The 23,890-nt window shown below is 35.9% G+C and overlaps 1 protein-coding gene across 16 annotated transcripts in view; it reads right to left on the bottom strand.

The window, feature by feature from the left end:
* Positions 1-23,890, bottom strand: part of Rbp (RIMS binding protein) — a 390,147-nt gene that overhangs the window by 85,505 nt on the left and 280,752 nt on the right. For 15 of the 16 annotated variants that reach the window (XM_083128480.1, XM_083128484.1, XM_083128482.1 and 12 more), the window contains 3 exons: positions 13,301-14,122; positions 5,319-5,870; positions 187-316 (listed from right to left, as the gene is read on the bottom strand). In XM_083128480.1, the coding sequence (XP_082984606.1) occupies positions 187-316; positions 5,319-5,870; positions 13,301-14,122 (1,504 nt within the window). The remainder of the gene's footprint in view (positions 1-186; positions 317-5,318; positions 5,871-13,300; positions 14,123-23,890) is intronic. The other variant, XM_083128492.1, reaches the window with a different exon arrangement.

Genomic DNA, 23,890 nt, shown 5'->3' with positions numbered 1-23,890 from the left:
TAATAATAATAATTATAAAATAACAATCATAGCCATTATTATTATTATTTTTGGCTATTAAATTTTCATCAATGGCCTGACCTACAAAAAATTATGGTGACAGTGTATAATGAACATGAACTGAGGAAGTTAAAACTTGCAGATAACAGTGCTGAGTAATCAGCACACAATTTTTCCTTAACGTACCTGGCAATATATACATAACACCTTCCTTTTCCTGGAATATCTAACATGTCCACAACCTTGTTGTCCGTAAGCCCTGGGGAGTAATTGCTGAGGGTCCCTGGGAGGTTTCCGTTAAGAAAGTTGTTTTTACCTGCAAAAGATAATAACTATCTTACTTTCTTCATAATCTACTAGAAAAAATAAGCATTTGTGTGTGTATGTTAACAACAGAATCTGCTCTACCATAGATATATATATTTTTAGCTTCTATTTGCAAATATTGATGAAATTTAAATTCACTGAACAATTTTAGGATCTGAGGGAGATATCAGGGTGACTTCCTTATGTCATGAGCCAGATATTGTTAAGTCAGCCAGGTCAAGTGGTGTAGATTGCACAAGCAATCATCTAGAAAAGTCAGAAGTGAGTGAGCATAGGAAGAGGTTGATCTTAGTGGCATATCGCGAAAGTCTGTCTGTATAAAGGTTCATGCCTTGCTCATCTTGGCTGCTGATAAAGTAACAGTGCTACAATGCAACCGAGTCATAAGCAAGCAAGGCAGTGTCACGGCCAGTAGTTTTACTATTAGCAGTGTTTGGTAGTCCCATGATCCAGCTTGAGCTGCACCTCCCTTCTCTTGCATAAATTGAGAGTGAACAGCATAACATAATACTTAATATGACAAAATTAAATTATAATTCTAGCACTTGACAGATAAATGTCAAAGCTAAACTTTATTTTTCTTTTTTTCATAATATTATTAGGTGCATCCAGAAAGTAAGTTTCCCACTCACCCACAGGTGGCAGGCCATGTGTATTGAAACCGATTTTGTGCATGCATGAGAGGCACATGCCCTGGTTAGTGAATGTCCTGGAAGACTCCTTCCGAAAGTCCTCAGTAGTGTCGCAGCAGCGATGAAACATGGCGGCTCTTATTCCATCTCCCGCCGCGTGTGAGGTTTGTTCGGTGATCAAGTTCTTGAACGCACAAAACATACAGCCGATTGAAATTCATCATCAGCTGTGCCAGGTGTATGGGCCAGATACCATGAGCAAGCAGATGGTGCGTCGTTGGTGCAGGAGATTTACTGAAGGCTGGCAAAAAGTGCATGATGACGAGCGCAGTGGGCGGCCATCGGCTGTTATGGACGAGCTTGTGGAGCAGGTGCTGCAGCGCATATTGGAGGATCGTCACATCATGATCAAGGAACTCAGCAGCCATTTCCCCGCACATTTCTTGGTTGTTCTTGCACGACATTTGTTACTAAACACCTCTTGTTCCGGAAATTGTGCACCCGGTTGCTGCCGAAACAACTGACACCTGAACACAAAGGAAAATGCATGGGCAGGGTGCTGACATTTCTGCAGCGTTACCATCATGATGACGATTTTCTCAACCGGATCATCACAGGGGATGAAACGTGGGTTGCATACAGCAGCCCAGAAAGCAAGCAGCAGTCCATGCATTGGCGTCACAGTGAATCTCCATACAGAACGAAGTTCAAACAGACTGTGTCAGCGAGAAAAGTGATGTGCACGGTGTTCTGGGACAGACATGGCATTCTGCTCATCGAGTTTCTGCCCAGAGGTGACTATTACTGTGAAACAAAGGGGACTTTGTGGTTAGCCATTTAGAATAAGTGCCAGGGTGATCTTGCTGCACAACAATGTGAAGCCGCATACGGCTAGGTGCACTGCAGCCCTTCTGGACAGGTTCGGTTGGGAAGTGTTAAATCATCCATCATACAGCCCGGATCTCACTCCCAGTGATTACCACCTGTTCTTACACCTGAAAAAGTTCCTGTCTGGTCAACATTTTCACAGTGACGAACAGGTTCAGATGGCTGTCACACAGTGGTTCGGCACCCAGGCAGCAGACTTCTACAACGCAGGTATACAGAAGTTGGTCCCATGCTATGACAAGTGCCTGAATTCCAGCGGGAATTATGTTGACAAGTAACTGGACAAGTGCTGTATCTGTGGCAATAAATCATTGAATGAAATAATGTTTCCTTTTTGTGCAGGACCCCTGGTAAACTTACTTTCTGGATGCGCCTAATAGATGAGTTTTCTCTCACAAGGTCTGGTCTTTGGTAGATTACAACCACTGAAACAACCTGTTCTTTCTACTGTACTTTCAACAACTAGTGAAGTGACCAATCTAAATATACTGAAAATTTTGCGAACTGCACTATTTTTATTGAAATTTTGTGATAAAAGTGGATGTAGTGAATAAATGAGCTAGTTTACAGCTAGGTTGCAGCAGGACTGATATGAAATTTTTGCTGATACTGATACAAAAGTTACTGATGGCTATAACCGATATTTCCCTGATCTGATGTAAAATTATAAATATTGGATTGGTCAAAGTGCAATTAAATCTACTATATGCTGAGACTAATCAATTCTGGATGTACAGTTTAAAGTGTAATCTGAACCATTGTGGAAAGTGCATCTAGTGGGGATTGAACCTGCAGCCTCTTGATTACAAGGCAAGAAGGCAAGCCACTGCACTATTATCAGGAAGGTTCATACTGGATTATCGCTGACAAAGTGGTTCTGAGGCTCACCCAGTCTCAAATCAATGGAGAGGGACCAAACTGGTCAGTCAGCACCCCAATGAAATTTCTATATTACTAATTTTAAATTTAAAAAAACAACAACTTATTGTGTGTTGATTGTCAATAATAGAAATAAAGTTCAGTTAATGAGCATTATAACAGAATATAAAAAAAAGTAAAGTAAAGTGCTCCCCTGTGCTTTGCACCATGCCATGAAGGCATATAAGGGGTGTGGAGTTAGGGCCCCACACTTTCTTGATCACGGCCGAAGGTGGGGGTGATGTGATCAGCACCATGCCCCTGGCTGCCTTTATCCCCCAGAGTTCCCTCCAGGTACCCACTTTGTACGATGCTGGGTGAAAACAAAATATGAGTTAGCTCAAAGAATTGAGTGCAAAATGCAGGAGCCAGACCAGAACTTCATATTTCTGTATTCTACCACTTAATGCATAGAACAAATGGTTTAATGAGTTTTCAAAATTCTAGAATAAGATTTTTATGAGAGTTTGCAGAACAAACTGGCATATACAGAGTGGGAAGGGGCTGATGGTGTATAGCCCCTCCCAAAATTTTGAGAAAGTCAAAATTTTGAAATGAAAGTAGTAAAGAACTAGGGAAAAGCCGAGGTGGTAACTGAAAATCTCCCTCACAAACAATCCCAGATTAACATTTTTTGTCTTTGAAAACGTTTAAACAGTGGTATCGGTATTGGAAAGTATTGGTTGAGTTTTATTTACCGATACCAGACAATACTTTTTCGGAATTTTAGTCTTTTGTGGAGTCCACAAAAATGAAGTGTGGCACTTTCACAGGGTCTAATTATGCTGGAAATTATGCAAAGTTCCTAACTTTTGTTAATTTTGCATCAATATTGTGAAGAAAAACTATATTTTCTGATTGCATAAGAGGTATTTTAATATTCTGATGTAATTCTTGCATGTTTTAAAGCAAAACTCTAATAAATTGATGCACATAATTGGAAGAAGTTATTTTCACACTAATATTAGTATTATTTTGAACAACTTTTAATTATTACAATTTTCAAGGATCGGTATCGGCGAGAATATCGGTATCAGTGTGGATATCAACTCAAAGTGGTATTGACTCAGCCAAAATAATTATGAAATATTTCATTGTGTATCCCCCCCAATAAGCAACTATGCAATATCTACCTTTACAATTCAAGCCCCCAAAGAAAGAAAAAAAAAGCCCATTGGATATTCTCTAATCTGGTGTAGTGAGTAAAGAAGACTCTCCTCAAGATTATAATAATAACATTAATAACACCAGCCTGAATGGATTTGGATGTCTCGCAGATGACTCATCGCTGAATAATTTCAGCATGCTGATTCCAAAAATGAAATTAATTTTAACCCATCACTTTTTGCATAAAACATCATTATATTAGCTGCCTTAATTTCACAATAGAATGTGTAGTTCCATCATTTCCCCAATAGATGGCTCTGTTTAGATGGTGGTAAAATATTGGTTTTCTATAATACAAAACCCCCCAATTTTGAACTGTAGAATAGTAATCATTTAATTCACTTTCTACCTTAACATGACACATTGGCATGAAAATTGTATGCACTTTGATTACATAAGTTTTATTTTCGAAATCCCTCATAAAAATTTCCTTCAGAAAATGTCCAAAACTCAATGTTATAATATGGTGGGTTGATTGAACTTAGTGACGTGTAGAAAAATCCTGATGTGATGGGAAGAAATTTATGTCATTTCTGTGATCAGCATTCAAAATGCTTCCAGAATCACCTATTGGTTTGTAAACAACCGAACTTTCAATTACATAAATTTCTTTTGTTGATTTAGGTAATAGATGTAATGTAATGGTAAATATGAGAATTTTGATTGTGAAGTTGTGAAAAATCCTGAGGTGTGGGGGGGGGGAAATTGATTTCATTTTTGTGATCAGCATTCAAAATACTTCCAGAATCACCTATTGGTTTGTAAACAACCGAACTTTCAATTACATAAATTTATTTTGTTGCTTTAGGTAATAGATGTAATGTAATGGCGAATATGAGAATTTTGATTGCGAAATTGTGAAAATTCTTGATGTGATGGGAAAAAATGGATGTCATTTCCATGATCAGCATTCAAAAAACTTCACGAACCACCTATTGATTTGAAATCATGCTATTTTTTTTTTCAAAAATGCAGGGCCATGTAATATTTTGGCACAAAAAGTATTATTAGTAAGAATTATTTTCCTTATTATTTTTTTAATACTAACAATAACATTCAATTTTATATAAATGGCCAGACCTCCTATACAAAAATTTCTGGTGTCACCCATGTTGACAGAATGAAGTACTGCTGGTTCAATGACTGAATGTATGCCCTTTTATTAATTTCATCATATCGTCACTCATTCTCATCATTGCAACTAGCCAAAAGTTGCAGAAATATGATGGCAGAAATAAAAATATACAATAAAATGCAAAAAAAGGAATAAGGTACAATTTAATTTGCACCATCCCTAGTAAACAAAGTGTAAACACATTAGTCAAACTGTACCTTTAAGATAATTCAGGTGTTATACTAGAAGATTAGAAACTGTTGTATACTTACTGTCTAAGTCATACTGTGTGGTTATGATGGTAGGTATAGACGGCAATGTCGCACCAGTAGGAATCTGAGGCATAAGTCTTGGGGGGTAAGGTGAGGTAACCTGGGCTAGGTTTTGTGTAACACCCATAGAAGTGAGGTTTGTACCAGGGGTTACAGTGGTCATGCCCAATGGCTGCACATTATGTTGTAACTGCTGCTGTTGCAATTGATGATGCTGCTGCTGGAGTTGCTGGTGCTGTTGTTGCAATTGCTGTTGCTGTTGTTGTAATGCTATCACTCCCTGCTGAACAGCCATAACTGAATTATCCACTAAAACACTTGGACCTACTGAACTCACAACAGGGTTCACTCCCCCCAATACATTAGTCACAATCCCTCCCCCCATTGCACCGACTTGCTGGAGTTCCGAGGGGGCAACTATTGGCACTGCAGGCGACGATCCCGCTGGCACCGGACTGAGTGAATGAGGTGGAAGGCTAGATGAGCTTAGATAACCTGAATCACCAGGACCTGTGGTAGGGCGAGATGCATTTTCCGCCGTTGATGACAAACCTGCAAAATTGGAACATGTATGACATTAACAAACTTCTTATGTCGTGCCAGCAACGTTCTTGTTAAAAACCACACAAAACAAGTAAACAGCATGATAAATGAAACTTGAAAAGTCTGTTCAAGCTTTCGATTCCATCCCGGAGTTATCATCAGGGTTGGTTGGAAAACTGGGAGATAGATGCAGCTGAAGGTTCGATGTCACTGCTGTGTCTGCCAGAAGATTTGATTTGACTTTATTTTTTGTTATTTAGCATCGCTTTTCTGTCACTTCTTGTCTAATCTCGACAATGATGATGGGTGATGATATGATGAAATTGATGAATGGACACTTGCAAAGTACACCCATGCCCAGGCTGGGATTCAAATCTGGGACTCTTGGCATCATAGTGCATTGTGTGAACCACTCTGCCACAGGGTCAAGCTGGCCCCTTGGTGGAGTGGTTAGCACATCATGCTACGACACCAGGGGTCCCGGATTCGAATCCTGGCCTGGGCATGGATATTTGTGAGTGTCCATTCATTAGTTTCATCATATCATCACTCATCTCCATCTTTGCAAATTAGCCAAAAGTGGCACAAAAAATGAAGTAAAATAAAGCAACCCAATCAATCAATCAATCAAAGCCACGGGGTCAGCTCTATCAGAGGATGTACAACTCCAACAACATCTTCTAATAGACAAAGCAAGTAGCCACATCGAGACATTGGAACTTCGGCTGTTTCTTCCTCTCTGTCTCCCGAAAAGCTCTGGTGATGACTCTGGGATTGAGTCAAATCTTGGACAAACTTTTAAAGTGTCTTTAACCATGCTATATATGTTAATTTGTTGTGTGTTTTGGGTTTTACCAAGGATTGGAACATCGAATTAATATTTACTATAAAAATAAACACAAACACAATTATGTAAATGTCATTGCATCTATGATGAAGACTAGACTGTACAGAAAAACTGCACAGAGAAACCTTCTAAAAGGAAAATCATATTGTGACCAATTTAGAAAATTGCAATATGCCATGGAGTGAATACCACAGATTTTTATTTTTAAGAAACCGGAATAGTTAAACGGGTATCGTGCATGTTATAGAACTCCACTGCATTAAGAAAACAATCTTATTTAAAATTTAAAAGTGACGTTTATAATTATTACTCTTCATAAACTTTTCAGTTATGATAACTTGGTGCATTATGTAATTTGCATGCAAATCCTTTATTATAAATATACAGATATTCTTTTAAAAAAAGGGAAGTTAAAAAAAGTCTTATTAATTGAAAGAACATTTGCTAGCACTTAATTTGCAACACAAATTAACACGGAATCTATACGCTATGAAAGGAAAGTTATTTGCAACATTTGCAACAATTGTGTGTTTATTTAGAGATGGTATAAGTTGGCATAATTTATTTGGCATATTTTACTGTTCATAATCCATAGTGCAAATCTGTCTTTACCTATAAAATTTTCATCACAAGATCTAACGAAGTAGCTACTAAAACATAATTTAACTATCTCTCTTGAAAATTGGGCATTTTCTTAAATACCTTCATATTGGGTATTGAATGGCCAGCGTGCATGGTCCCAACATTATTTAAGAGCACAGTTTATTGTGATGGTAACTCCTAAGCTATTGTTTTATTGTGTTTTATGATTATTAGAAGCCGATTAAATTTTATGGCAACATTCAGAGTAAGCACAAGCTCTCCTCATCACAATTTTATATTTCTATTTTATTGTTATTTAGCATTGCTTTTCTCCTGCTTTTGGACAACCATAATGATGAAGATGAGTGATGATTGCATGATCATGATGAAGGAACACTCACAAAGAAAACCAATGACTAGGCCAGAACTCGAACACGGGAACTTTGGTGGTGAGATAGAAAGTCAACAAGTCAGTGTGCCCCACCAACGAACTCGTTCCATTCTTAACAAAATGTAACAAAAAATGTATTTATTCGAGAAATATCCTCATGACAGGTGCAGATCCACAGGGAGGGCGATAGGGGCGATCGCCCCTCCCAACTGCTTAATACTTTTGAAGACTCAAATGTTCCTTCTTTTATCACCAAGTTTAACATACTCAACAATATTTTTTTGAAGTTTGATGTAAATCCACTTTACTCATGATAGGCTAATCGGAACTGTACCTACAGTTTAAATTTGGATATGAACAACTCTGCAATATGCCTCAAAGCGAATTGGCTCTGACACCCCTAGAGAGAATAGGGTTTTGTTTTCTTTGTTTATTTACTTTATTCCTTGTATCTGTTCATTCGGTTTACTGTGACAATGGGAGGAATTATGATACATTAACGACATACAATAATTACCATTTATTCCAGCCAGAGGTCCAGGGTTCGAATCCCGGACAGGGTTTTTTCTTTGTGAGTATCCTCTCATAGTTTCATATATCATCACTCATCCATATCGTTGCAATTAGCCAAAAATGGAAGAAAAAAGATGGTAAATAACAAAAATAAAATGAAATCAAACCATCTATTCCAGCCTTGGAACTTTATTTTTGGAAAATGACTCTGTAATCTCTAAAATATGGATGCTAACGTGGTTCCTGTTTATAGTAGGATGAATTGTTTATATAAACCAGTGCAATTGTGGTCAGGTACCCGAATGAAATTCGCCCCTCCTAACTATAACTGCTGGATCCACCACTGCCTCATGATATACTGTTAAAGCAGAAAACAGGATAGATGGCTCTGTCATATTATTTCCATGATAAGGCCTTTTGGTTTATCAATTTAAGCTCAATAATTTAACCTGTATGACACTTATACAAATAGCCTGTAATGTTGTGTAAAATTCTGCCTTTTTGTTACTATTGAATGAATATAAAGATATAATTCACGTACCTTGGTATGTAATTTCTTTATCTATGAATTGGAGTTTGTTTTAAACCCACTTTATGCACAGACAGGCTAATCAGTACTGGACAGTTTCAAGTGGAATCCGAACCACTATGTGCCTCCACTGAATATCAACCTGGGCAACAGCTTTACTACTGTGTCATCATGTAGGTCCTCTTTATGTAAAGCCTATTGTAGTTACCTGATTTATAAAAAGATAAAGTCTTCCACCACATGTAACATGCCTTGAAGACACATAGGAAGGCTCCTCATAATTCACGATCTTGGCCATTGTGGATGTGATATGTTCAGCACCACGCTTTGATTGTCTTTTCACCTCAGGATTACATACATAAATTAAGGCAAATTGAGTGTTCATGTTCTTCACAAAACATTAGTGATTTTATGTTCGATCAGAAGAGCATCAGTTATCAGAAACTGTAAATTATATATTGACACTTTGTCGATATCAGTTAAGATTTCATGTAAAAATTTATCATATATCATTGCCTTCAGAATGAAAGCTTATAATTCATATTTTGGGTAAAAGACAGACACAGTAATAATCTAGATTCTTGTTCTTTTTCAAAAACGATTGCTGGAATCCTTACAATAATTTAAGAAACAGATTTGCACAGTGATATTTTATGAAACACATAAATAGATCCAGGTTGCGAAATCACTGCAGATTGGTGGGGGGGGGGAGGAGCAGACAGACAGACACACAGACATATGTGTGTGTGTACATATATATAATGTCATTAAATATGTGTAAATTATTAAATAATCAAATTATATTATGAAATATACAATATATTATTTATATCGACTGTCTTTCATACGAATTAAATTGCAAATTGAAAATTTTGATGTACTACTGATGCTATGAACAATGATTTCTGTAAGGGAGGAGGGAGAAAAATTAAGAGACATTAAAAAGATAATAGTTTCCTGTATAAAATTCACATATATATGCTATTACGTGTTTTATTAATATATTTATTTACTTTGTGGTTGCTAACGAAAGGCGATGAGAAATGGAGAAGAAATAAGGTGGTCTGATTTCTGTGTTCTGGGGATTGTTGAATTCAGTGTCCCAAGAGATGAGGCTCTTTGTTCTTTTTGTATGTTATTGATATTATTCCAGTCGAATCCCAAACTAATTGTTTATGTTCGTTGTTAAAACAAAAACTCTCCCCCCCTGAAGAGTTTGGGTGGGAATTTCAGGATAAGATCGTTGGTAAGGGGAATTCCCCCATCCCCTCCCCCCTGGATTTCGCACCCTGAATAGATCTTTATAAATAATTTTAGATTTTATGTACAAGGTACAATTTTGTTAGAGAGTAAACACAAAGAATTACTAAGCAGAGCTAACGGACATCCATGCAAATGACAAATATTTTCTAATACTTTATTTTCTACAAAATATGCAGCTTGTGGTGAAATGGGGTCTTACTATAATGGCATAGTAACACCTACAAGACTGTTGACTACAATCTCATAGCCTATGTTCTAGAAGTACTCCATTTCTAGCTTCCAATGCCTATCCTGTTCCTAAAGCATGGTACAGAGAGCAACATCAACTGTCAGTATTACCATATTTCACCCGGGGAACTTTTAAGAATTTTTTCTTAGTTTGTGGATCGTTCCACTGATATGTCTTTTTATGTCCAACATTGTGTGCAGACTTTGTTTTGGATGCATCGTCAGTCTCAAAATTCAAAGTATTGGAAGACAAAAGTTTACTTTCAATCATGTCAGAATCAAGTACCGCACCTGTGAGGCAAGAAATGGTCAACATTTTAAAGTAAACAGCAACACGTCTAAAATACATTTAAATTACACATTATAGTACAACCTGAAAGTGATTGTAATATTCAAAAAGCAACCAAACTATTTTAATGTTTCACCTGTTGCAGCTGGTTTATTTATTTATTTATAAAATATGTGATTAACAGTGAGAGAAGTTCATATACACTAAAAATGTAGCCTTGCATAGTTACTAGGGTAAAAGTGTTTGAAATGAACAAGATCAGAGAGAAGTATCTTTTTAATTTTTAAATACTTTTGTTCATTATAACCTACCTAAATGGAGTCAATTCAAATTGTGTCATTACAATGACAATAGTCATAAAGTTTAGTATTTAATGTGTAATTATTAAATGCCACAGATCATTTTAATTTTTTTAATATATAATTTTGTGTAATTACATTATAATTTGGCACAGAGATGATGTTCTACAGGGTGGGTCAAAAAGTCACTTAAAATCCCTGGTACAAGGCTACTGCAGCATGCAACATGGAAGTAGTGATGACCAATCGTTATCAGGCCAAGGGGGAACCACATTGACGCCACCCGCACGGTCAGCGGCCATCTTGAATTCAACTTTAGAATTTTAAATGGGAAGGGGGTGATATGATATATCAAATCAGGCTAGAATTTCACGAGAAATGCAATGGCGAAGGTTTTTTCAACATATCTTTAACCAGTAAAAGTTATGACTGAATGCTTGTACCAATTTGCTCCTTTTCGAGGTGTTAGAAAAATGCCTTAAAATTTGTTTAGGGCATCGGTAATGCATCGAGATCAAAGTGATGTCTAGGGAGAGAAGTTCGCATGCCATTGCACACGATTTTGGATTATTACATATCATTAATTGAATGTGATGTGATGAGTTTTGTGACTCCGTAACTAGCCTTTGTTATTTTACTGGAATTATACAAGTATCGGCAAATAGTGGTATCGGCTCAGCCCTAATATATATAAATTAATTGTTGAATAATTGTAATGATGTTTATAATGTGATTATATATGTAGGACACCTGTATTTCAGACTAAAGAACAAACATCTCTGATTTTTCAAATATCTGAAAATTCTTGGTTATAGGTCTCACATCTATTGTATGCCCCATCTATGTCAGACCCTGTCTTATGTTTTGGGACACACAGGAGATGTACATAATAGAAATTTAAGAAAAACAAATAAAGCTTGAACAGGACTCAAACTCAGACCTCTGGCATACATGTCATTGTTCTACGAACTGAGCCAGACCTACTTTTGCATGATTTTGTTGCTTACAGAATTCCATACAGGTAAAACAGACGAAGCAAAAAAATCAGGCGAAATTACTGTTAGCTCAGTTGGTATGGCAATGAAATGATCTGCCAGGTGCGCAGGTTTGAGCATGCATTTGCTGCTTACATTTATGTGAAGTACATCTAAGTACATCTTCATGCTTGGTGATTCAAGGTACAGTTGATGTCATGAGTGATTCAAAGACAGTTTGGCTTTAAAACAACAGAAAAACTGATAAAAATATTCTCTCCGGCTAGCAACCAGGTGAGTTGTGGAACGGATTCCAAGCTTTCGAGAGCTAACATGACACTTATCCTCAGGTGAAGTGTAGTGCTGAGCATCAACCCGGTGTACATAATTTCAGAGATAGAGCTGGCCTGTCTAGCATTAGTCAACCAGCAGCATCATCACAGCAGACACAGCTCAGGATTTGTCCGCTATCTTCACCGGGAACCTCCATCTTTGAACACATATAAACCAGGTTGATACTCAGCACTGCACTTCTGCCCTGAAGATGAGAGTGACGCTATCTCTCGAAAGCTTGAAATCCTTTCCACAACTCACCTGCTCCATAGCCCGAGAGAATCTTTTCATCCGTCATTGTCAGGAGAGCTTCAACTCACAAATGAAAACTGTTACAATAAAAAAATATTTATGCAATTGTAGTAAATCACAAGCCAACATTACGAAGTTTTCATGTAATTTTGTGTTGTAAAATTCATTGGGGGTAAAAAGTTCCTAATTTATCTTAATTACTAGCAAAACGAAATAGTGTCTTTATTAAAAAGAAACTTTTTTCCTAAAAACACTAAATTTGCTTACTTACGATTAGCGAGTAGTCCAATGTTGATTAGAGCAACGTTTCGGGGTAAATACTTTCCCCTTCTTCAGGCTTTTCTGAAATGGAAGCTGAAAACGTCGAGAGCTTCCTGCATTCTGCCGATAACTAGTTACCAGTATGGACATCGGTCGGTGAGACGTTTTAACAGTTTGGAAGTAGACTTTTTATATTGCACCTCCGGGGCTGCTTAATGGAGGTTTACATAATATGGGAGTTTTATTAAGGCTTAAACTTCTTTCACAAATAATTTTTTAACCATGCACCTTTTAACCAATCCTTGTGTTTTTTTTATAAGTGATGCGGAATGATTCCAATGCCAAGAAAAGCCAGAAGAAGGGGAAAGTAGTTACCCCGGAACGTTGCTCTAATCAACATTGGACTACTCGCTAATCGTAAATAAGCAATTTTAGTGTTCTTAGGAAAAAAAGGTTTCTTCTATTTCGTTTATCTCAAGTGAGTAATACGCACTCGTGCTATTATGTAATTACTAGCATATGTTCCAATGAAATAATCTACGCACACAGATAATTACAGCAAATTATTCACAACAAACAAATTCAATATTCTCATCCGAAAGCACAGCAAAATATGGAGAGATTAAGCATAACAAAACTAACACTACATACTCACTACATCTCAACACTAGCTCTTACCTATTGTTGACCTTGTTTTGTCCAGCTCTGCTAGTATTTTATTGTCCTGTTCAATTTTGGCCATAATTCTGTCAATCTCCGCAGTGGTGGTGTCCATGTTCGTCGCGAGCGGGGAGTTGCTTCGCGTTGTAGACACAGAGGTGGTGAAAGTGGTTGTGGTGGTGGTAGCGGTAGCAGTGGCAGCACCCAGAGTTCCGGACAAGGCAGAGGGAGTCATACTGCTGGTGGGAGCTGCAGAGTATTGGGAACTGTGGTTCAGCCTTTCAGAAGTATCACAACCAGAAAAAGATATTTTGGACCTAGCACCTAACCCAGTGTCCAGTGCACTACCTTCCAAGCAGCCCGATGGACGAGAGGCATAGCTAACGTTAGCTGCATTACCAGAACCTGAAGAGTGACTAGCTTGCGTTAAAGTATCTAGGTACATTGTGGAAAGCTCCCTTCGGATGTCTGAAATAGAAGTGCTTTTCCATAAGGGTTTGTCTGAATTAGACCCGTAAGGTGCACAAGTGAAGGTACCAAAGCTAGAGGAAGAAGGAGACAGTTCGCAAAGCTGGCCTTTTTTGTTTAGGTCCATGTACCCCTGCGTTACTGCCGAATCGCATTGCTCTAGGAGATACCCAGGCCCCTGAAATACAGATCTAATAGCTGGCATGCTATCTGATTGAGTAAAAGGATGTTGATAAGACACTGGAACAGAAGCGTACATAGACGCATTGCAACCTCTGTTCCCATCAACAATCATTGGAGGTGGCTGGGTTCTGGGAAACATATGATGGGAAATATCGGGGATATATGTGCCAAATGATGAAAGACCATAACCTACAAACAAGAAAAAGCCCAAAATTAGACAAGATGCCCCGTTATGCAAGCACTTCTTACACACCACCGTCCCTTCACAGCAAGTTATCCTTGCTACAGAAAAAAGCAACCAAACTTAACCATGCATTAAAGAGAAACGAAAATACAGAACAGGTGACTGACAACTAGCCAATAGCAACTACAGGCATGGCATGCAGGGCAGAAATTATGTGAATATATCGGGAATTACATCAGGACTACTTTGTAGAAACATGACAACATTGTGCTCTAACATATAACCAATCACCCTAAAAAAAAATATCATATATACATCTCAACTTTATAAATATTTTGTACAAAAACGTGACACAAAAATGAAACGGACATTACACAATAATACATTAGCACATTGTAAAACACATGTTATATTTACAGAACCTGAAAACAGTAATATCATTAAAGAATTCTAACCCAGACTATGTCTTGAGAAACAAGTACATTGGTACATAGCAATTTCAGGATAAATGATAACACACAAGACAGGAAATAAAGCACAAGTATCATCCTTAAAAACTTAAAATTTCGAAGTTTTATTATGTTACTTTTAATGCAGTTTACTGATAATTAAAGATAAATTCAAAGTATTTACAGAATGGATATCTTTTTTATCGATTATGTTTTCAAGTTTGGGATGAAACCAATGAATGTGTTGGTGTAGCTCTGTGAATAATAGCACAATGGCAATTTAAACTGTATGGTCAAGTTATGTGTCTTGGGTTTGAGTTTTAAGTCCACTTTTATGCACAGATAGGCTAATTGGGACTAGATCTACAGTTTAAAGTAGGATCCAAATAACTAGGTATCAAACCAGAGATCCCTTGATTACAAAGCAATAGCATCACTGTTACACCATCAGGAAGTTATAAAGTTAAGAAAATTGGATTATTTCATGAGAATAATTGCTAATAGAACATATAAGTGAACAAGGAGTTTAATTCATACTTTCAATTTTTAGAAACAGAAACATTGACCTATTTCACACTGGAAAATGTATTAACTATGAGAGTTATGCAAGACTTGATGTAATGTGGTTACTAAATGGATATGCCAGGAGAAGTAAGATTGACTTATAAAAATCAAATGCTAAACTCATGACAAATCTCACTTAGGGGAACAAATGAACAGTTTGTGTGTAAAACAGTGATTAAGAATGAATAATAAACCATGTCATAGAACATGTGGTCAAAGTTAACATATAGTCGATAGGCTCAGAAGAAGAGTTAATTGATTTGTTGATTTGATTTGTTGTTTTTAAGTCCACTTTATGCACAGAAAGGCTAATCGGGACTGGACCTATAGTTTAAAGTGGGATCCGAACCACTATGTGCCTCCACCAGGTATCGAACCCGGGACCCCTTGATTACAAGGTGACGACTGTAACACTGCGCCATCGAGGAGGCCCCAAGAGTTAATTGAATATATGGGAAAGAAAAGGAGGGGATACAGTAAGTTTGACCAAAATATGTTTGGAAAGACGAAGAAACACAACTTTAAGCTAGGTAATGAGTGTGAAACATCCCTAATATAATACAATCCATAATAAAAGATGGAATAATTAGTTAGTTTACATTCCTGAAATATGCCAAATGTGTGTTAACACTGGAGGATGTCTGGGAAAAGATAAAATGTGTAAATAACTACGAAAAATAAAAAATTAAGCTGTGGCATTAAAAAAACATATCAGACATTGAAGATATAGGTTCAAAGGCACAAAATATCAGGTTCATGCAATTCACCTTAGTTGGAATTATGAAAACAATGTAAATCAACACTGACACAGAAATTAGGCAAAGCAGATAAGGAGAAAGATCCATGTCAGATCTTAGAGGCTACCATATACAATCTAATGTATAAAACTGTAACAAGATGTTAACCTAATCTTTCTCCAGAACTAATACATTGAACTTCTACATGTCCAATGGCACAGATGCATCTGATCATCCACAACTGTTGCCTCAATGTGCTGAAATATCTGAACTAAATATTTGCAATAATGTCAGCGGTACAATAAAGATAATAATTTGCCTTTATGTGGTTCTCAATGTAGACTGCTTCACTTATTCATTAATTTTGATATGTTCAATAACCTAGACGTAATAAAGTAGAAACACTTTCAAATTTAAGAAGTATGTGGTAAACGTGGTTTAAAATTACCTACGTGAAATTTTGAAATCTTCACTCTAGATGCCGTACCCTTAGTGAATGAAGACAGAGAATCTTCGAAATTATAGGATTTAACCATTAAATTGTACAACTAGGAAACACAAAATTTCACGTAAGTACTTTCTAATGAATTTTCAAGTATTGGTTACCCATCAAACTGTAAGGTTGGCAACACTTAAAAAAAAGGGCAATATAACTAAAATGCAGAATCTAAAACTACTGTTTTGAAAGAGATTTCAGCCAAGTTAACATCAAACAATAAAAAAATGAGGTTACAATGCTAAGATTTCGGATTTTAATTCCACAATATGAGTTCTTTCACTGTGCCATTGCAAATGCTAATATGAACAGCTGATGAAAGCAATTAACCTATGATTGACCACTGTAACAATACTTAATATTTCAGAAGTTTTCTGTCATTCCTATTAGATGTAATCCATTAGGACATAATGCTTTATAAAAATATACAATGGGAATGAATGATTCTAAATAAAATTTATGTTAGTACAATTCCTGTAACACATATTTATGCAAAGTGACTTACAAAAATTATTAATAGGAAAAACTTATTCTGTTCGACAAAGATAATGCATTCAATAAAGTTCAGTCCAGAAATATTACACATTCGCATGCATATGTCTACTGTTTGACCAGCGATCCGAGAGCTCTCGAGTTTTCTGCTTATGCCCGAAGTAGAAGAGTCCAGTCGTAAATTAGGGGAGTTTGCGGAACCGATTCTCTGAAACGCGAGCAGCGTGAGTGTCACGTGGGGAAAGAGAGCAATGTTGCCAACCGGAGGATATTGACACAAGATATTGGAAGTGCTCTGGCCGTGGAGAGACGTCTTTGCAAAAGCTGAAGTCTTGAACGTAGCGCCAGTTCGGCATCTTTGACCCAACCCCAGAGGAAGCCGACTGGACCAGTATCTGGTTTCGAGCCACCACCATGGGCGTCCGGAAGGGGAGGCAAGGGGGGACGCCCCCCCCTGAAAAATGAAAGTCATCCAAAAAATATGTATTTCGCACATATAATTTCATTTTAGCCACAATAATATGTGTTAATTATTGAATGATCACCATAAATTCAAATTTAAGCAATGTGTTTTTAGGAAACAGCACTATTTTTGGAGAAAATGTGCCTTGTTTGCCCCCCCCTGGAAAAAAAACCTTCCTTGCCCATCCCTGGAAAAAATCCTGCGGACGTCCATGACCACCACCTGTTTTTTCGTAAAGCGCTGTTGTCACTTTTGCCTGCAGTGTTTAGGCATCCATTCATTCACTGCGACGTTTTACTCCCAAGGTCTTTATATTGCATAAAAAGTAGCAAAACACAATAACACTAATCGAGATTCAACTCTTCAATACCAACAGTGAACCTAAAATTGACAAAGGAAATGGTTGTGCATGTCCCTCGGTTTTCGTTACTTATGTTCTGGTGGATAAGCATCCTCGCAGATTGGTAACACTGTTCAACGTGCAACCACGAGCGGCGTTCTCACGCCTGCCTTCCTATCGCCAACTTCCCCTTTTTCTTGGCACTTTGCCAACTGGAGCTCTCGGATCGCTGGTCAAACATTATGTATACTAACTTTATCTGTCACACTGTCAGTTAGTGAGCAGACGAACCATTAATAAAAATATTTTGCAAACAACTGCATCTCCAAGTCATCCCATAAATAATGCTGTTTCTGTCATGCCCAATAGATTACATAATACTCAGGCATGTATCAAGAAATATATTTCAGGGGGGAAGGGGGAGTCCAAACCAAGTGTCTTGGAAATAATAATAACAATATAATAAAAATATAAATGTTTAGATATGTAAATATAATTTATAGGTGCAAATACTGTATTGTTATTAAATGAATAGGTAATAAATATGGTAACTAAAATTTACTGCATTATATTTTTTAATACTTCAGATTAAAACATATTTTAGCTTGATTCTTACATTTCAAAGAGAGATCATATTTTTCTTACTAGTCACTAAATGCCATGCACAACTTGCTTCTATGAGCATAAATCCACATATTTCTGTTGAGGAATTATCATTCCTTCAACATGCAGTGTCTATGTAGCTGTGATAATAGAGATGAAGTAGTGGAAATGTGGTAAAATAAAGATATTTAATAAAAACTAGTTTAAATGTACTGCCTGCATAGCTGTAATGATTTGGTCAATATTATGCAAAGCTTGCTACATACATTATCATTATTTTTATGCAGTTCATAATTATCTGAAGCTTTATGCATGCATCTAAGAGATTTCAGCATATTTTGCCAAGTGTCTTATCGGTTTGGTTCTGATATCTACTGGTCATAATGTTTGGAAAATTACTTTCTACAAATAACTAGGATACTGCTAAAAAGTAACTTAAGTTTCAGTTAGCTATTTTGCTAAAAGGTAACCAGGTTACCGTTACTTTAGTAAAAAGTAATGGTGTTACAGCTTATTATTTTGCTACAAAGTTACTTTACTAAAAGTAACCAAATTACACTTACTTTGTTAAAGTAAGCAAGTTACACTTACTTTGCTAGAAGTAACCAAAGTTATAGTTTTAGTTACTTTGCTAACAATAACAAAGGTAGTTATTTCGCTAAAGGGAAACAAAGGTATAGAGCAATCAAGGTAATTTACTTTGCTAAAAAGTAATCAATTTGCAGTTACTTTGCTAAAGAGTTCAGTTACATTTAATCAATCTGAAATGTAACTCAGTACTTTTCTGTAAAAGGTAGCCATTACATTTACAGTTACTGTAACTTGAGATATGTTTTGCCTGCATCAACTGCTTCTTTCTTTATCCATAAGTCATCTAGATATAACTTTAATTTTTTATTTAATTACAGTATAATAAAAAAACAGTTGTATTTCAAGTATACTTGAAAAAATTACATCACAAAGAATATTTGTTTGTAACAGATACAAAGATTTTACTACTATTCATATGAACATTACAGTAACTGTAAATTTTGTTGCTTCTCACCTGAACAAGATAAAAGAGTTCAGGTACACATTTCAAAAATGTAAAGTTACAAACACTCAAAAAAGTAGTTATTTTCAAACTGTTAGTAGGTTTGAAATTCTCAGAAGAAACTTTTCATTTTGATTATGGAGAAGCAGCCTAAAGGAGAGCAAGTTACGCTCAAATTTCACCTACCCCTTTATGCTTCTCATCTACAATTTGAGAAAACTTTTTATTTCAAAGCTAGATAGGAAATAGGTCTACTAGAAAAGATTCTATTTTCATCAAATTAACAGTGCAATTTCCAATCTAAATAACTTTGAATAGTTATGTAATTATAGTCATATTAGAAATATGAAATTGTGTTTGTAAAAGGGATGGGCCAATATGTTGTTGATACGATATGAATGTTATCAATACCAGTAAACAATATTCTAAAAAAATTGTAAATTTCATTGAAGAACATAAATGTTTCATTAATTTCCTTAATTACTGTGTGTAACCAGGTGACTGTATTTGGTTTTGCTTTGAAAAGAAACTGCATACTCAGACATTTACTAAGGTATGTAAATTATATATTTATATTTGTAAAAATATTTTAAAACTGGCAGAACTCTGCACTAAATTACATGCTATTTGTGGACACATATGTCAGAATGGTATAATTATCAGTAATTTTTACCGATACACCAATATATGTTACTCTACAATACAGTGACTACTATGAGTGCATGTATGCTAAAAAGCATGGGTGCTTTAAGCCCACTCCAATTATTGATTTCTGTCAATATTATTCAACACTCCACAGACTATAAGACTTGCATAAAATATATTTGACCATATCTACGAGTGATGTTTAAAAAGGCACCAGTGAGTAAATGGTGTCTTTTTAAAATTTCAAAAAACTACTAATGCTTTAATGTAAGAACTAGGAACTTCATTACCACTAACTGACCCAACTGACCATCAATATAAACATTTTTCATGTAGTTGCAGTTTATATTTATCACTGCATTTCTGTAGCACTTAATCTCTCCCACTCATACCAAGTCCTCCACGAACCTTCTGAAATTGTGTCATTGTCATCTGTAGACCCACACAATCGAAGTTATCCTTATTTGTGTTACTAAAACTAATGTTCGTTTTCCATTTGAGTCGCACTGCCATCTAGTGTACACTGTAGAAAATATAAGCTTTGGTGGACAATGCACAAACAAATTCAGATTAAACAAAACACTCCGATCTGATGATTGTGGCGCTCATGGTGGTGACCCTCCAAACTAAAGTGCATTCAGTGGAATGTTTTTTTTGTAACGTTGGTGCAATGTTATCACAACTTTTTTCCCTTACATACAACAATCATCATAAATACAACATACATACAACGTTAATGTGTAGACTGGGGTTATATGTCCTAAGCCTTTCATGAATGGTAGAAAAATTAATATCATATTTTTAGTTCTGTTTTTCAATTTAATTTTTCCAGTGAAATAATGTCATGATTTGTACATTCATGCATATATACCTTACTCATTTATTTCTTTACATATATTAGGCATTAGTCATTAATGGATGATATTCAACTTTACATCATCAAACAATTCACTTTGGGAAGAAACAGCATGCAGTCAAGGAAACAGATTTGCATGTTAAGGAAACCATATGAGAAGTCTTCTTACACTGAGAAATTTGTGATATTTTATACATACACATTCCTCATTATGATCATGACAATCATACTTTGAATCACTTCGGCAAAGATCATACGAAGAATGCATACCTGGCATGTTTTCAACTCAGCATATGATCTGTTTACCTGAAACATGGCAGTGGAGCATGATTTCACGCAATGAATTGTGTGGGAAGTGGAAGTTGTTTGCTGAACATCATCCATTCATATAAGTTTCTAACCTTTTTGCATCATCATTATATTTACTATTCTCTAGGTTGATTATATGTAATTATCTTCTAGTTTATAATTGTAATTGTATATTATTTAATTGTAATTGTATGCTAATTATGACCTATTTTATATGGTGCAACTTATAGTTACATGATCAAGTGGATAGCAATCAATCAATCTAAATGTCATCAACATGTTCTAAACATGGATGTAATCAGTGTCACGAAGATATGCAGATAAATCGTTGTTAAGAAAAAAAGAAAACCAAGTATAATAAAAAATGTATGAAGCAGCAGCAAATTACAAGGATTAAATACTTTTCATATCCCCATGCCAGTTTCCTTAAAAAAGCCAAGGCAATAATAACAATGGACAGAAATAGAGGCACCTTAAATCCAGCTTGTGTGTAAAAGATGTCTATAAAATAATTAAACATAAAACATTTCTGACTACCAGAAATCAGGCAGAGATGGCAACCCTCATCACGATCTCTCAGGGGTGCCAACATGATAAAGTAAATATTGTAAAGGATTGAAGAGAACCAGTATATTAGCTGCTTTCACAGAGTGGCATAAATTCTTGACCTAACCTTGAGTTCTGAAAGAAACTGATGTCAATGTGTACAAATCTGTACTGCCTAGGAAAACCAATAAAATTATGCAAAGAGTGTAATGAAGCAATAATGGACATTACCTGAGGATGTAAAGGAGTAAAACTTACATGTAGATATTATACTTAATCAATTACTCAAGCATATTTCAAAGAAAAGTGCATTCTGTATATTCAGTATTTAAAAGCGAGTGTGTAAAAAATTAAATAGTTTACCAATAAGAGAAGTAAGTGTAGAAAGTTTAAAAGCTTATAAAATTACACTTCACATGCCAAAATAGGTTTTAAAACTTTTTGATAATTTATGTTTAGGAAAATGTTTCAAACTTAGGTCATTCGTCCACCAATTTTCATCATATATTTGTATATATCGCCAGTAGTGCTCAATGTAAGGCAAATGTGGAGTGATACTATCTCCCATTAAGAAAATTATCATAAAGATTCCCCCAGTTTTGGAAGTTTCCATAAACATCCGCTGATCTACTGTAATGTCTCCATGGTGATTCCATCTATTCTCAAATTTGACCAAGCATCAACCCCCCCTTCCCCCAGCTAGGAATTTCCACTTTCACAAGCACTGACTATAATAAAGAAGTCTAACATTTAAAATACATTAGCTGATCTCTGTGGCATAGTTAGCACAGCGCACTTACATAACAGAGGTCTAGGGTTTGAATCCCGGCTTATGTATGGGTGTTCTTTGTGAGAGTCCCTTCAACAATTTCATATCTTCACTCATCCTCATCTTTGCGATTAGACAAAGGTGGCAGAAAAGTAAACTAAAATAAACCAAATCAACCAATTAAAATGCATCAGGCTTCTTCCATTCTATCTTTGTTTGTCCAGTTGAAGGTTTGCATTTCATTTTTCATATCTTGCATAGCTTTTCTTTCACATTTTGGCTAATTACCACAATGAAAATGAATGACGATTAGTTGACAATTGATGGATGGATGCTCAGAAAGGGTTGTAGCAACCATACAAAACATGTGAAGAATTTTAAGTTAGTGAATTATAACTTTCTTACTTTCCCTTTGAAAGATATAGTTGAGTAAATGTAAATTAATATATTAAATTTAAATAAATACTTATGTTGGGAACCAACAATAATATTGCCTAATAGATCTCTTACTTAAACATATTGCAGAAGTTCAAGATGCACAACATACCACAATTGGAACTGTGCCCTTATTACAGAGGGAAGTATCACCAAGTTATTTTGTTACATAAAATTTTCTCTTTGGAAATGAAAGAAACAGTTGCCCGTGAAACATGCATTCTAATACTAAATCTGAGCTAACTTAAAATTGTGCATTTATATATTTCTAATCATTTAATTTAAAACAGAGCATCTAGTTAAAAATTAATCTCATTTAATAATTAAACATCTTGCACGTTTTAGTATATCAATGTGCGAGTGGTGTGTATAAAAGCTACTCAGCATACATAAGTTTTTAAAGCGTCATTGTGTTCTCAAAATTCACAAACTGAAAAGAACACGTGCCAGTTTGCACTATATATATGGGGTTGTAAGTTAGTAAAACTCATGAAAGTCACCCCTAAAATTTTCGAAATTTTCAGACTACAAAACAACCCCACTTGCCCCCCCCCCCCACAAAAAATGCAAGATTATTAAAATTTGAAAGTTAATTGTACTTTTGTTAATCTCCTCAGACTTGAGAAACAAACTAATGAGCATTTAAATTAATTCAAGAAGACTTAGATGGGCAGGCCATGTGGCATGAATGAGAGATGAAAAAGAGTTTGCAGGATTCTTGTTGGGAAACCTGATGGTAAGAGACCTGCAGGAAAGCCAAGATGAAGATGGAGGGATAACATTGAGGTGGACAAAGGAAATTGGTGAGGATGGAAAATATTGGATTGATCTTTCCCCAGGATAGGGACAGATGGAAGGTTTGTGTTGCTGCAGCCATAAACCTTCGGGTTTAAGAAGGCTAGAGAGTTAGTTAGTTATATTTTATGATTTCACAAATTTAGAAGTTATTTAGCAAAATAGTCCTGCATGTTATTTGTGTGGAATAGAAAACTTTTTTTATTCTGCGCTCCCCAAATTTAGGTCTCAAGTTATGCCC

This window comes from Lepisma saccharinum, chromosome 9 (genome assembly GCF_977018435.1).
Source record: "Lepisma saccharinum chromosome 9, izLepSacc3.1, whole genome shotgun sequence".
NCBI lineage: Eukaryota > Metazoa > Arthropoda > Insecta > Zygentoma > Lepismatidae > Lepisma > Lepisma saccharinum.
Note: the sequence above shows the minus strand (reverse complement) of the source record. Positions and strands in the feature narration are given on the sequence as shown.